The sequence below is a fragment of the Mobula hypostoma genome, chromosome 4 (genome assembly GCF_963921235.1).
Source record: "Mobula hypostoma chromosome 4, sMobHyp1.1, whole genome shotgun sequence".
In the NCBI taxonomy this organism is placed as follows: Eukaryota; Metazoa; Chordata; class Chondrichthyes; order Myliobatiformes; family Myliobatidae; genus Mobula; species Mobula hypostoma.
Window position 1 is genome coordinate 8,138,291 of NC_086100.1, and position 12,645 is coordinate 8,150,935.

At 46.3% G+C, this 12,645-nt stretch overlaps 1 protein-coding gene across 1 annotated transcript in view; it reads left to right on the plus strand.

Moving 5' to 3' along the window:
* Positions 1-12,645, plus strand: part of LOC134345114 (uncharacterized) — a 154,722-nt gene that overhangs the window by 51,444 nt on the left and 90,633 nt on the right. Inside the window, exons 28-43 of the mRNA XM_063045289.1 lie at positions 808-1,007; positions 1,117-1,497; positions 1,611-1,897; positions 2,303-2,583; positions 3,045-3,182; positions 3,260-3,516; positions 4,233-4,317; positions 4,530-4,592; positions 7,636-7,880; positions 7,969-8,252; positions 8,392-8,669; positions 8,812-9,410; positions 9,769-10,330; positions 11,465-11,664; positions 11,774-12,154; positions 12,268-12,554. Coding sequence (XP_062901359.1) covers positions 808-1,007; positions 1,117-1,497; positions 1,611-1,897; positions 2,303-2,583; positions 3,045-3,182; positions 3,260-3,516; positions 4,233-4,317; positions 4,530-4,592; positions 7,636-7,880; positions 7,969-8,252; positions 8,392-8,669; positions 8,812-9,410; positions 9,769-10,330; positions 11,465-11,664; positions 11,774-12,154; positions 12,268-12,554 — 4,528 coding nt within the window. The remainder of the gene's footprint in view (positions 1-807; positions 1,008-1,116; positions 1,498-1,610; positions 1,898-2,302; positions 2,584-3,044; positions 3,183-3,259; positions 3,517-4,232; positions 4,318-4,529; positions 4,593-7,635; positions 7,881-7,968; positions 8,253-8,391; positions 8,670-8,811; positions 9,411-9,768; positions 10,331-11,464; positions 11,665-11,773; positions 12,155-12,267; positions 12,555-12,645) is intronic.

Here is a 12,645-nt window from a genome sequence, read left to right on the forward strand (position 1 = left end):
CCATACTACTACGGTACTCTAAATCAATCTATTAGTTCCCAATAGTTATCGCTGGAGGAATCGTTCAGTAGAAGCTGCCATTTACTGTTGATTGTTAATGAAGGAGATCGGTGCGGACAACTGGTGTAGATTGTTCTGCTCATGCAATGCTTTCGACGATTGCATCCTGCAAAACTTCATTATTATTATCACGATTTCTGATAGATTGTATGTAGTTCTTAATTTGTGGAAGTAGTGAGATCATTTCCTTTTCCATCCCAACCTTTTCTGGCATCTACAAGCCAGCCTGCCTGAAACCACAGTGAGCAAAAGAGTTCTGAATTGTCTTCTGCTTATTTCTTACCAAGTGTCAGTGACAAATATCACAAGCACATTCAACTGACACTACTTGAAAACTACTCGCTCTAAGCAGAGTGTAGTGTCCAACGGCCACACATGTCTACGCGACTGACACCAGTTCATCTGTTCCCAACCTTTTTCACGTCATGGTCCCTCACCATGTTCCGAGCGGACCATGTACCACACCCCTGCGCAAGTCAGAAATTATCTGGCAGCAGTCTACTGGCCCAATGAAGCGACACAGTGTCCCAAACAAATAAAGGGAATCACGGTTATTTGCTGGATCAGATTTAGTTCCTCAAGAGTTGTCCCAAATAAGCAGCTGCCCTGATTAACTGGTGGTCGAATTAACCGGAATCCAGTGGACTTACCAATTTTCGGAGCTGTGCAACATTGTGTCAGAGAATGGCCATTTGTGAAGTTCCTTGAATTGAAGTGTAACACGATTTGTTGCTTCTCTGCTTTCAGGTATCGTGTGTGCAGCCAACAGCCATTACAATGTATGTGCCAGCGCTTGTCCAGCTACTTGCACTGACCGCTTTGCTTCGGAGAACTGTAGTAAGCCTTGTGTGGAGGACTGTGAGTGTAACCATGGCTTTGTCCTGAGTGGAAGCTTGTGCGTGTCTGTCGAGAACTGTGGTTGCACGCACAAGAACAAATACTACGAGGTAAGTTGGAGGTGTTTGTGGTGCTCTTTGGTTTCTATGGAAAGAAGGTTCTGTTTCCCATCAGAGCAGACAGCACTTTTGAAAATAAACCTTGCCGTTTGTGTGTCAGAAAGGTGCAATGTTCTGGGAAGACGGATGTCGAGGAAAGTGCCGCTGCACTGGAAATGACCGAATCGTGTGCGAACCAGCAAATTGTGGAGCGGGAGAAATTTGCAAAGTGCAGGGTGGCAATTTGGGATGTTACCGCGCTGACACTGCGATTTGCCATATCTATGGTGACCCGCACTACACAACATTTGATGGGAAGCTGTACCATTTCCAAGGTGCCTGTAATTACACGGTGACCGAGACTTGTGGAAATACATCTGTCCAATTTTCTGTGACGAGCAGGAATGAGCACCGTGGTAGTCCGAGCTGGACTGTCGTTAACTCGGTGAGCGTGCGCCTGGAGAACATCCACATTGCATTGCGGAAAAATAGGGACGTTTATGTGAGTATTATATATTTGAAAGAGTATAATTTTCAGCATTGACATGATGTTGTCAAGCAATAGTTGGGTTGTTTGTGATTTTCTGGAAGCTAACTCTGTCACGCTTTGTTTAGGTGGATGGAGTGAGGGTGGAGCTTCCTGTGGAACCCACTGCTTCGGTAAGACTGTCGCTGGTAGGATGGTATGTTGTGCTCCAGACCAACTTTGGTCTTCAGGTGAAGTTTGACGGAGATCATCAACTGGTCGTAGTTGTGGACGAGAGATACAAAGGACAGCTGTGTGGCTTGTGCGGAACCTACACCAATGACCAACTGGATGACTTCTTGAAACCCGATGGAATACTAGCTTCGGATTCAAATCAGTTTGGGAACAGTTGGATAGTTACTGACAATGACTGGCCGTGAGTATTGTCATCTGTGATTTATGTGAAGGCAACTACTAAGATTTCTCCACAAGTCCTGAAAAGTGTTACAGCCAGTGGCGATGTTGCTTGAAGTTAAGGAATGTTGGGGCAAGGACACGATATCATGGAGATAATTCAAATCAACGCGAGTGTATTGTTCTCTTGAATGACAAGGGCACACAGGGGAGAAATGTAAAGATATTTCCAGTGTTGATTTCAGGATGTCTTTCAGTCTTTTCGGTTGTGTCATGGAGTCATGTTCTTTCTTGTATATTCTGATTGTATTATGCAATTTTTCTGGCAAGCCCTCCCTGTACCCTTCCAGCCTTCTTTCTGTTTTGGAGAGGATGAAATGGGATAAATTAAATTTGAGAAGAGTGAGAGATTGTTTCTGTTGCACAGGTGTAACCCAACAGCTCCTCTTCCGCCACCATGCGAGCCAGCAGCAAGCGAAGAGGCAGAGAGATACTGTAAAATAGTCTTGGCTAACCCTGGTCCATTTAAAGAGTGTCACTGGCATATCCCACCCCAACTCTACTTTGAGAGCTGCATCTATGACCACTGTGTGACTGGCGGAGATTCTGTTCAGATGTGCAACACGCTGGAGTCTTATGCTTCAGCTTGTGAAGCAGCTGGTGTTGTGCTGGGAGATTGGAGGCAGCAGAGTGGCTGTACTGAGAAAAGTAAGTCCAAACTCTTAATCTTTTCCTCTGTCTTACTTCTGCATGTGGTGAATCGAGAAACCCAGTTAATAAAGAAAGGCTCTCATGAAGGAGCCTTCCGGCTCAGCGTACGCAAATCCGAGTACTTTACAGCAAGTAGGAAGTCCTTCAAGCTGACAATGGTATCTGAGTGAACATCTCTGCTGACTGGCACTGAAGTGTGATTACATAGTATCTGCATCTAGCCTTCACACAACAGGGAACCTAACTTGTTCTTCCTTTCCCTGTAGATGTTGAGTAATAGCCTGTCCTCATTCATTGTCTCAATTCTCTGATGGGTAGGTGTGGAAAATTATCGTGCCTCCCATAAAGTGCAGTGCCGAGAGACTCTACAGTGTCTTGATTGAATAGTATGGTGTTGAAGATTGTTAACTGTTGTTGAGAGTATTGAGATAAATGGTCTGTCTTTCTGAAATCGGCAGGTTGTTCATTGGATTGTAACTTTGACAAAGACTTGTGCCATTGGACGCAATCCAAGAACGATACGTTGGACTGGAAACGCATCAGAGGGTCGACACCGTCATCTTACACAGGACCGAGTTTTGACCACACCACTGCAGGTAGGTGAAGTGAGATAGCTGTTTAGCCACTGTGCATCTGATTTCTGTCGGAACAATAAACCTTCTTGTGTGTGCAGGTGGTTACTACATCTACATTGAAGGCAACGATGGGCAAGCAGGAGACCGAGCCCAATTGGTCAGTGCTCCATGTGCGGAGAGAGGAGCTCGATGCATGCGATTCTGGTACCACATGTATGGAGTAGCTCGGCATATGGCTTTGAACGTTTACCAGGTTGAAAGCGGAACAGCAGTGCTGAAGTGGTCTGATTCAGGAAATAAGGGAAACCGATGGATTGAAGGACAGGTTAGCCTTCACCTGTCTGGAGATTCTCAGGTAAGCTGCATGGATAATATTTAAGAAGTCACTGAAATAATTTTTTAATTCATACAAGTCCGGGAAAATAAATAATGATGGAGACACCGTGTGACCTATGGTGTTTGTGTTGGTTGTAAAGGGACTTGTAAATTTTAGTGCATTTCCCAGCACTGTGTCCAAGGTTGATGAGAACGCGAATAGTCTTACACTGCATTGCACATTTCTCTTTCCTCTCCCCTTGCAATCTACGAGTTTTGGTCCGTCAAAATGTGTAGCTACTTTGTAGACTTATCATCATGTGATCCAGTTTAGGTATTTCTCGACACAGCTCTTTATTAATTCCTACCTTGCACTTCATTGTCCATACACAAGTATCAACGCAACTGTATACCCCAACCCAAAGACGTAGATCATGAATTCTGTTGTTCCCTCTGTAACAATACTCACTCAGAACACTCCCTGAATTTTTCACACTGAAATTGGGGATCTCCTGTTGGCCAAATGATTGATCCTTCTTCTGCCAGCACCTGGCAATGGGCTTTTCTTTGCCGTTGAAGCCACTGTTGCATCGCAGTTCCCTTTAGGATTGATTAACTCTTGGTTTGTTTTGTCATGATCTAGAAAGCGCTATGCACCTGTGTTTCCCTAGAATGGAATGAAATGAAAGGGAGATGCTTCAGTTGTGCTGCTTGACTGGTTGTTGCCTGCTGAAGTTTTGCTGCTTTCTCTGACAGATCCTCCTTGAAGCGGTCCGTGGCAGTGACTACCGGAGTGATGTTGCTGTGGATGACATTTCCTTTCACGTAGGATGTTGTGAAGGTTGGTCTGATGTGCTCGGTGCTTCCTTTGGATGAATTTCTCAAATGTTGAAAATAATTATGGCATCGTCATGTGAGTTAATCCGATTGGTATTACTCCTGTCACACTCTGATTCTCTTTTGATTTTCCATGCCTCGGTCAGCTAGAAATGTGAGATGATGTGATTCTGTTATCAAAGTTTTTATGTTCTAAGACGGTACCTCTCATTCCAGCAGATGATTGTGGGCCAACGACATCTCCAACTACAGCCAGTACCATGATGCCTGACAATACAGGTAAAGGAATGCAAGATGTATGTAATGTGGGCTGAGAGTGTTCTATTTGAATGCACATAGCATAAGAAATAAAATGGACGATCTTGAAATTCAGCTGCAGATTGGCATGTATGGCATTGTGGCCATCTAAGGTATGCCATACTGAAGTATACTTTGTAGCCTATTGCTTGTTCTAGTTTTCCATCTGAATCATTCTGTTTAAGCAACTTCATCTGCACTTTTGGAGGGAATTGTATCTGCATGGATCACATTTTTTGAGGTCTTCATTTTCCGAGCACTAATGTTCACTTTATGGGTGAAAAATATTCCTTGTCTCCTCTCGTCCTGCCCTCAATTACTTCAAATCTGTCCCTCGAGAGATGATTATGCCATCTGCTAATTAGATTAGATTATCAGTCTTCTTTTATTGTCATTTAGTAATGCATGCATTGAGAAACGATACAAAGTTTTTCCAGAATGATATCACAGAAACACAAGACAAACAAGATTGAAAAACTGACAAAGACCAGATAATTATAACATATAGTTACAACAGTGCAAAGCAATATCGTAATTTGATAAGAACAGACCATGGGCACGGTAAAAAAAAGTCTCAAAGTCTCTCGGAAGTCCCATCATCTCACGCAGACACAGAAGGAATCAAAACTCTCCCTGCCATGAGCTTCCAGTGCCACAAACTTGCCGATGCAGCACCCTGGAAGCACCTGACCACAGCCGACTCTTGAGTCCGTCCGAAAACTTCGAGCCTCTGACCAGCCCTCCGATACCGAGCACCGAGCATCATCTCCGCCGAGCGCTTTGACCACGGGCACAGGCAATAGGCAAAGCCGAGGATTTGGGGACTTCCCCTCTGGAGATTCTCGATTGCTCAGCAGCAGCGGTAGCGAAGCGGGCATTTCAGAAGTTTCTCCAGATGTTCCTCCGAGCTTCTGACGTATGCTTCCATCAAATCAGGATCGTGCACGGCATCCTACATACAAATACGATATCATTTCGGAGCAGCCACACGCGCTGTGTCACGCTGCCATCTTCTCCTCCCCTTGAGTTGTTAATCTAAATATTATCATCTGGATTTGAATTATCTGTCCCTGAATCTCTTTGGTGAAGAACGCAAATCTGTGGCAATGTGGGGGCATTGGGAGCAAGGGTGGACCCAAATGCAAGACTCATCTTGTGAGGTTAATTAAATTGAGTTTATTGTTTGATACCAGGAGAGCAAAGCAGAAGCATGAATAGCGAACCGGACAAAGACTCAGGACTACGGCTAGGCTGGGACTAAGGGTCTGGGCTTGGACTCGGAATCGGATCCCAGAACTAGAGGAGACATGAAGAAGCTAGGGTATGGACTCTGAGCCAGAGACTGGGCAAGGACCCAGTACCTGGGTCTTACCTCGGGCTCGGACCCCAGAACCAGGCAAGGAGATGACATGGGCTAGGGAGAGGAGAAACATGGGAACACAGAGCCTCGGTCTCAGGAGAGCAGGTACATGGAACCATGGACACATACAGAGAACACAAAGCCGGGACCCCTCCTTGGGTACAGGACATAGTGCCGGGACTCACACTCTGAACGGAGCCGGGTCCCCCTCCTTGGGTACACGACATAGGGCCGGGACTCATATTCAACATGACACTAACATGGGACTGGACAGTACAAAACAATGACCGACAGATCCCATCTAGCTCCGGCGATAGAACTAGACAGAGGTGCAGGCGAGGGCTAAAGACGAGTCGAGGCAAGGCTTCAGGAGGGAGAGGCAGAGAAGGGATTCAGAGAGCGGGGTAGGACAAGAATCACAGACCGCCAGGGCCATGACTTCACTTGGTAATTGGATGCCACCAGGCCCAGGACTCGACTCGGTACGTGGATGCTGCCAGGAGTGCGACTCGAGTTGGTAGTTGGCTGCCGCCAGGGCCAGGATTTGAATCAGTACTTGGATGTAGCCAGGGCGAGGATTTGACTCGGTACTTGGATGCCACCAGGACCAGGACTTGGCTTGGTAATTGGATGCTGCCAGGCCCAGGACTCGACTCGGTACGTGGATGCTGCCAGGAGTGCGACTCGAGTCGGTAGTTGGCTGCCGCCAGGGCCAGAATTTGACTTAGTACTTGGATGCAGTCAGGACAAGGATTTGACTCAGTACTTGGATGCAGCCAGGACCAGGATTTGACACGGTACTTGGATGCCACCAGGACCAGGACTTGACTTGGTAATTGGATGCTGCCAGGTAGTGGCGAGCTCTCGACTCGGCCCGGGAACAATAGACAGCGGTTCTTGATTCCCTCTGGCGGGTTAACTGACCTCGGTGAGGAAACGTTGCAGGCTCACTTTGGCAAGGTAACTTAACAGGGTTGCTCCGGTGAGGAAAGACGAATTACCGGCACTCGCTTTGGGCGGAGACAGGGCTTGCACCCGCCAGATGACACTAGCACGCAGTACCTCTGGTGACTTTGCAGATGCTCTCGCCCTGAAAGGCCGAAAGCCAGAAACTATAAGCCACCGGTTCAACTGAGAGTAAATTGCCTCCAATCACCAAGGCTGAGGCACACGGGAAAACAGGGAATCAACGGTCCGGATCGTAACATAAAGTAAGTAAATTTCCGGAGACCCCGATCCGGACCATGACAAAATCATTTGTCACAGTCTAATCCCGAGAAGATCCATACAAATTGCCAGTACATTTCTTACTGGCTAAGCCTCCACATCATCAAGGATATCTTGAAAAGTCTGTGCCTCAAAGAGTTGGCATTTATTGATAAGCATCCAGGGCATGCCTCCCAGTTACTGCCATTGGGAAAGAGATAGAGGAGATTGAAGTCCCACACTCGGATTTGAGAAACAGATTCCAGTGTTCTGCCGTCATATTTCTGAACAGTCCATGTATGCTACCTCACTTTTCCCCTTGTGCTTATTTATTTCTCTTCTGCTTCTAACTTGCAGTAATTTTGAATGCGTTGTCCTATATTCCACACAGAAAACAACAAATTTGATGAAGAATGTCAGCAATAACAGAACTATTTCAGATTGTTTTGCTGTTTTCAGAGACTTCCTGCATAGTGCAAGGAGATCCGCACTATATGACCTTTGATGACCAAGCTCACGACTTTATGGGAACGTGCACGTACACCTTATCAAAACTGTGCAATACCAGCAGCGGTCTGCCCTATTTCAATGTTGAAGCTGCAAATGAGCACAGAGGCGGAAACCCATACGTGTCTTACGTGAGACAAGTCAACGTTGAGGTTTCCGATCACAGAATCACACTAGGAAAGGGGCGTGTGGTAAAGGTAAGGGCTGGATGTGCTGAGTGTCTTCGTCAGCTGCATTGCAACGTCTGCAGAAGAATGAATTGATGGATGATTTGGATGTTTGCAGGTTGATGGGGAAGAGGCAGTGCTACCAGTTTCAGTCAGCCCGGGAGTTGTTGTCGCTCTGACTGGGCAGTACGTCGTCATTAGCACTAGTTTTGGATTGCGAGTGAAGTTTAATGGCAAGCATCGAGCTGAGGTGACTCTCTCGGGTCTCTTCAAAGGCAAGGTGTGTGGAATGTGTGGGAACTATAATGAAGACAGAAGGGATGATTTTCTGAATCCAGATGGAATAATGGAACCTGACTCAGTCAGCTTGGGCAACAGCTGGCAGTCCGGAAATGACACAAGGTAGAGTGTGAGAAAGCTGCTGGCAACCTTTCCATTGGGTTGGAAACCAACTGTCCTGTTTCTGATTTCCATCTTTATGCTCTTTGAGTTTTGATTTAGCTGGAAGTATTTGTGATTTGGGATGCTGCTGTTTCTGCAGGTGTACTCCTGATGTTGGCATCAGACCAGATTGCAGTGAGGATGAAAAGCGTATCATCGAAAGTAAATATTACTGTGGGATAATCAAGGATGCAGACGGTCCTTTCAAAGGGTGCCATTCGAAAGTCGACCCGGAAGCTTATTTTGCCGACTGTGTCTACGACCTTTGTGCGTTAGGCACGGAGCAGGAGGCTCTGTGCAGCAGTTTGGAGTCGTACGGAGATGCATGCCAGTCAGAGGGAGCGAGAGTGGAAGCCTGGAGGAATGAGACCTTTTGCCGTAAGTGCTTGAGAGTCTAGTGCCAGATCTTTCAATGACACCTAGTGGAGATAGAGAGCAGTGAGAAGTGTTTGAGCAGTTAGTTCTGATGGAAGGAATGTCAGATGAGAGTAACATGTAACCTTCTGGATTCCGTTCACAGCTGTAAACTGTGGAGCGAATAGTCATTATGAGCAGTGTGGCTCAGCTTGCCCAGCTACTTGTGTGAGTCCAAGTGCTCCATCGCGCTGCTTGAAACCTTGCGTGGAAGGCTGTGTATGTGACAGTGGGTACCTTCTCTACAATGACCGATGTGTGCCAGAGGAGAAGTGTGGTTGCTGGTATGAAGGAAAGCACTACCCAGTGGGCTCTGAACTATGGACAGATGATACCTGCTCAAGAAAATGTAGATGTCCTTCTGCAGGCAGTAAAATGGTGTGCTGGGATTCAACATGTTCTAAAGATTCATACTGTGGAGTTGTAAACGGCGTCCCCGGTTGCTACCCATACACGTACGGTATCTGCAGAGTGCATAATGATCCGCATTACAACACCTTTGACAAAGCCACCCTGCACTTTATGGGCAGCTGTACGTACACAATAGCCAAGTGGTGTGGAAATTCCTCCTCCCTTCCGTACTTCAACATTGAAACAAAGAATGAAAATCGTGGCGATGCAAGAGTATCTTATGTTCAGAAAGTGCATGTAACTGTTCACGGCCACAACGTTTGGATTGTGAAGGGGGAATCTCAGCGGGTGTTGGTAAGTGTGTCTCTTACTGTCAGTCTAATTCTTCTAAAGTACAGCGCTCTCCACCAAAATTCATGTTAGGTGGAAACATTTGATCGGTAAAGCAGTTTGCTTGTAACTGGAGATGCGAGTAACTGAGAAGGGAGGCGCAGTGCGATGGAAGTGAGTCGAAGTAAATTGGCATTGAGAGTTTTTTATCCTCAGCTGAAGGGTCGCTCTGAACGGCTGTGAGTGTGTACACATGTGACGGCTAACGTCATTAGACATGCCTGAAGGGCTTGATAGGTACACGGTGCAAATGGTTGTTCTGTTTCTCCAGGGCTGCAGTCCCATACAGTCTGTATGATGCGGTATTTCGTCTTGTGCACAGGTTGATGACGTGTGGGAGACCTTACCTGTCCAGCGTGGCAAGGGTGCCCTGAGTGTGAGCAGGAGCGGAAGATACGTGGTCCTGACAACTGATTTTGGCCTGTACGTGTCTTACGACACTGATCATTCAGTGGAAGTGAAGGTGCCGAGTACGTACTTTAATCAGGTTTGTGGTATGTGCGGTAACTACAATGGAATATGGCAGGATGACTACATGAAACCTGACGGATCGCAAGCAAAGGATGTCAACGAACTGGGAAACAGCTGGAAGGTGCCACCTGACGAGCCGGGTTGTGACCCCATCGAGCCAGGAGTGTGTTTGCCCGCAGATGAGGAGCGCTACCGAGGTGATGATTTCTGTGGTCTGATCAGCAGCCAGCAGGGGCCATTTGTAAACTGCCACTCGGTAATCAACACCAATGGTTTCTTTGAAAGTTGTGTTGTTGAAATGTGCTTGACGGATGGAGACCAAGGAGCTCTGTGTAGGACCCTGCAGATCTATTCAGATGCCTGTCAGAGAGCAGGAGTGACCATTGTGCCATGGAGGAACTCCACTTTCTGTGGTACGTATGAGTAGGCTCCAAATGTTGTTGGAGTAATACTGTACACTGGATTCCGGTTCATTGAGACACCCGGGACCAGTACATTTTGGCCCAATTAAGTGACTGCTCCATTTAGCCAAAGGGTCATGGAAATAATTAATAGTTATAAAAAAAAGACAAACTGCTGTTTAACCGATCAACAAATTCTCTACATCTGTGACGAAGATGACAGAGTTTGTCATCAAAACATCGATTAAAATCGATATTCGTTACCGACCGGAAGTCCGAGGAGAGTTTATTCAGCAAATTATGCATATAAATGAAATACAGAGCAAATTATAATCCTACCCATACTACTACGGTACTCTAAATCAATCTATTAGTTCCCAATAGTTATCGCTGGAGGAATCGTTCAGTAGAAGCTGCCATTTACTGTTGATTGTTAATGAAGGAGATCGGTGCGGACAACTGGTGTAGATTGTTCTGCTCATGCAATGCTTTCGACGATTGCATCCTGCAAAACTTCATTATTATTATCACGATTTCTGATAGATTGTATGTAGTTCTTAATTTGTGGAAGTAGTGAGATCATTTCCTTTTCCATCCCAACCTTTTCTGGCATCTACAAGCCAGACTGCCTGAAACCACAGTGAGCAAAAGAGTTCTGAATTGTCTTCTGCTTATTTCTTACCAAGTGTCAGTGACAAATATCACAAGCACATTCAACTGACACTACTTGAAAACTACTCGCTCTAAGCAGAGTGTAGTGTCCAACGGCCACACATGTCTACGCGACTGACACCAGTTCATCTGTTCCCAACCTTTTTCACGTCATGGTCCCTCACCATGTTCCGAGCGGACCATGTACCACACCCCTGCGCAAGTCAGAAATTATCTGGCAGCAGTCTACTGGCCCAATGAAGCGACACAGTGTCCCAAACAAATAAAGGGAATCACGGTTATTTGCTGGATCAGATTTAGTTCCTCAAGAGTTGTCCCAAATAAGCAGCTGCCCTGATTAACTGGTGGTCGAATTAACCGGAATCCAGTGGACTTACCAATTTTCGGAGCTGTGCAACATTGTGTCAGAGAATGGCCATTTGTGAAGTTCCTTGAATTGAAGTGTAACACGATTTGTTGCTTCTCTGCTTTCAGGTATCGTGTGTGCAGCCAACAGCCATTACAATGTATGTGCCAGCGCTTGTCCAGCTACTTGCACTGACCGCTTTGCTTCGGAGAACTGTAGTAAGCCTTGTGTGGAGGACTGTGAGTGTAACCATGGCTTTGTCCTGAGTGGAAGCTTGTGCGTGTCTGTCGAGAACTGTGGTTGCACGCACAAGAACAAATACTACGAGGTAAGTTGGAGGTGTTTGTGGTGCTCTTTGGTTTCTATGGAAAGAAGGTTCTGTTTCCCATCAGAGCAGACAGCACTTTTGAAAATAAACCTTGCCGTTTGTGTGTCAGAAAGGTGCAATGTTCTGGGAAGACGGATGTCGAGGAAAGTGCCGCTGCACTGGAAATGACCGAATCGTGTGCGAACCAGCAAATTGTGGAGCGGGAGAAATTTGCAAAGTGCAGGGTGGCAATTTGGGATGTTACCGCGCTGACACTGCGATTTGCCATATCTATGGTGACCCGCACTACACAACATTTGATGGGAAGCTGTACCATTTCCAAGGTGCCTGTAATTACACGGTGACCGAGACTTGTGGAAATACATCTGTCCAATTTTCTGTGACGAGCAGGAATGAGCACCGTGGTAGTCCGAGCTGGACTGTCGTTAACTCGGTGAGCGTGCGCCTGGAGAACATCCACATTGCATTGCGGAAAAATAGGGACGTTTATGTGAGTATTATATATTTGAAAGAGTATAATTTTCAGCATTGACATGATGTTGTCAAGCAATAGTTGGGTTGTTTGTGATTTTCTGGAAGCTAACTCTGTCACGCTTTGTTTAGGTGGATGGAGTGAGGGTGGAGCTTCCTGTGGAACCCACTGCTTCGGTAAGACTGTCGCTGGTAGGATGGTATGTTGTGCTCCAGACCAACTTTGGTCTTCAGGTGAAGTTTGACGGAGATCATCAACTGGTCGTAGTTGTGGACGAGAGATACAAAGGACAGCTGTGTGGCTTGTGCGGAACCTACACCAATGACCAACTGGATGACTTCTTGAAACCCGATGGAATACTAGCTTCGGATTCAAATCAGTTTGGGAACAGTTGGATAGTTACTGACAATGACTGGCCGTGAGTATTGTCATCTGTGATTTATGTGAAGGCAACTACTAAGATTTCTCCACAAGTCCTGAAAAGTGTTACGGCCAGTGGCGATGTTGCT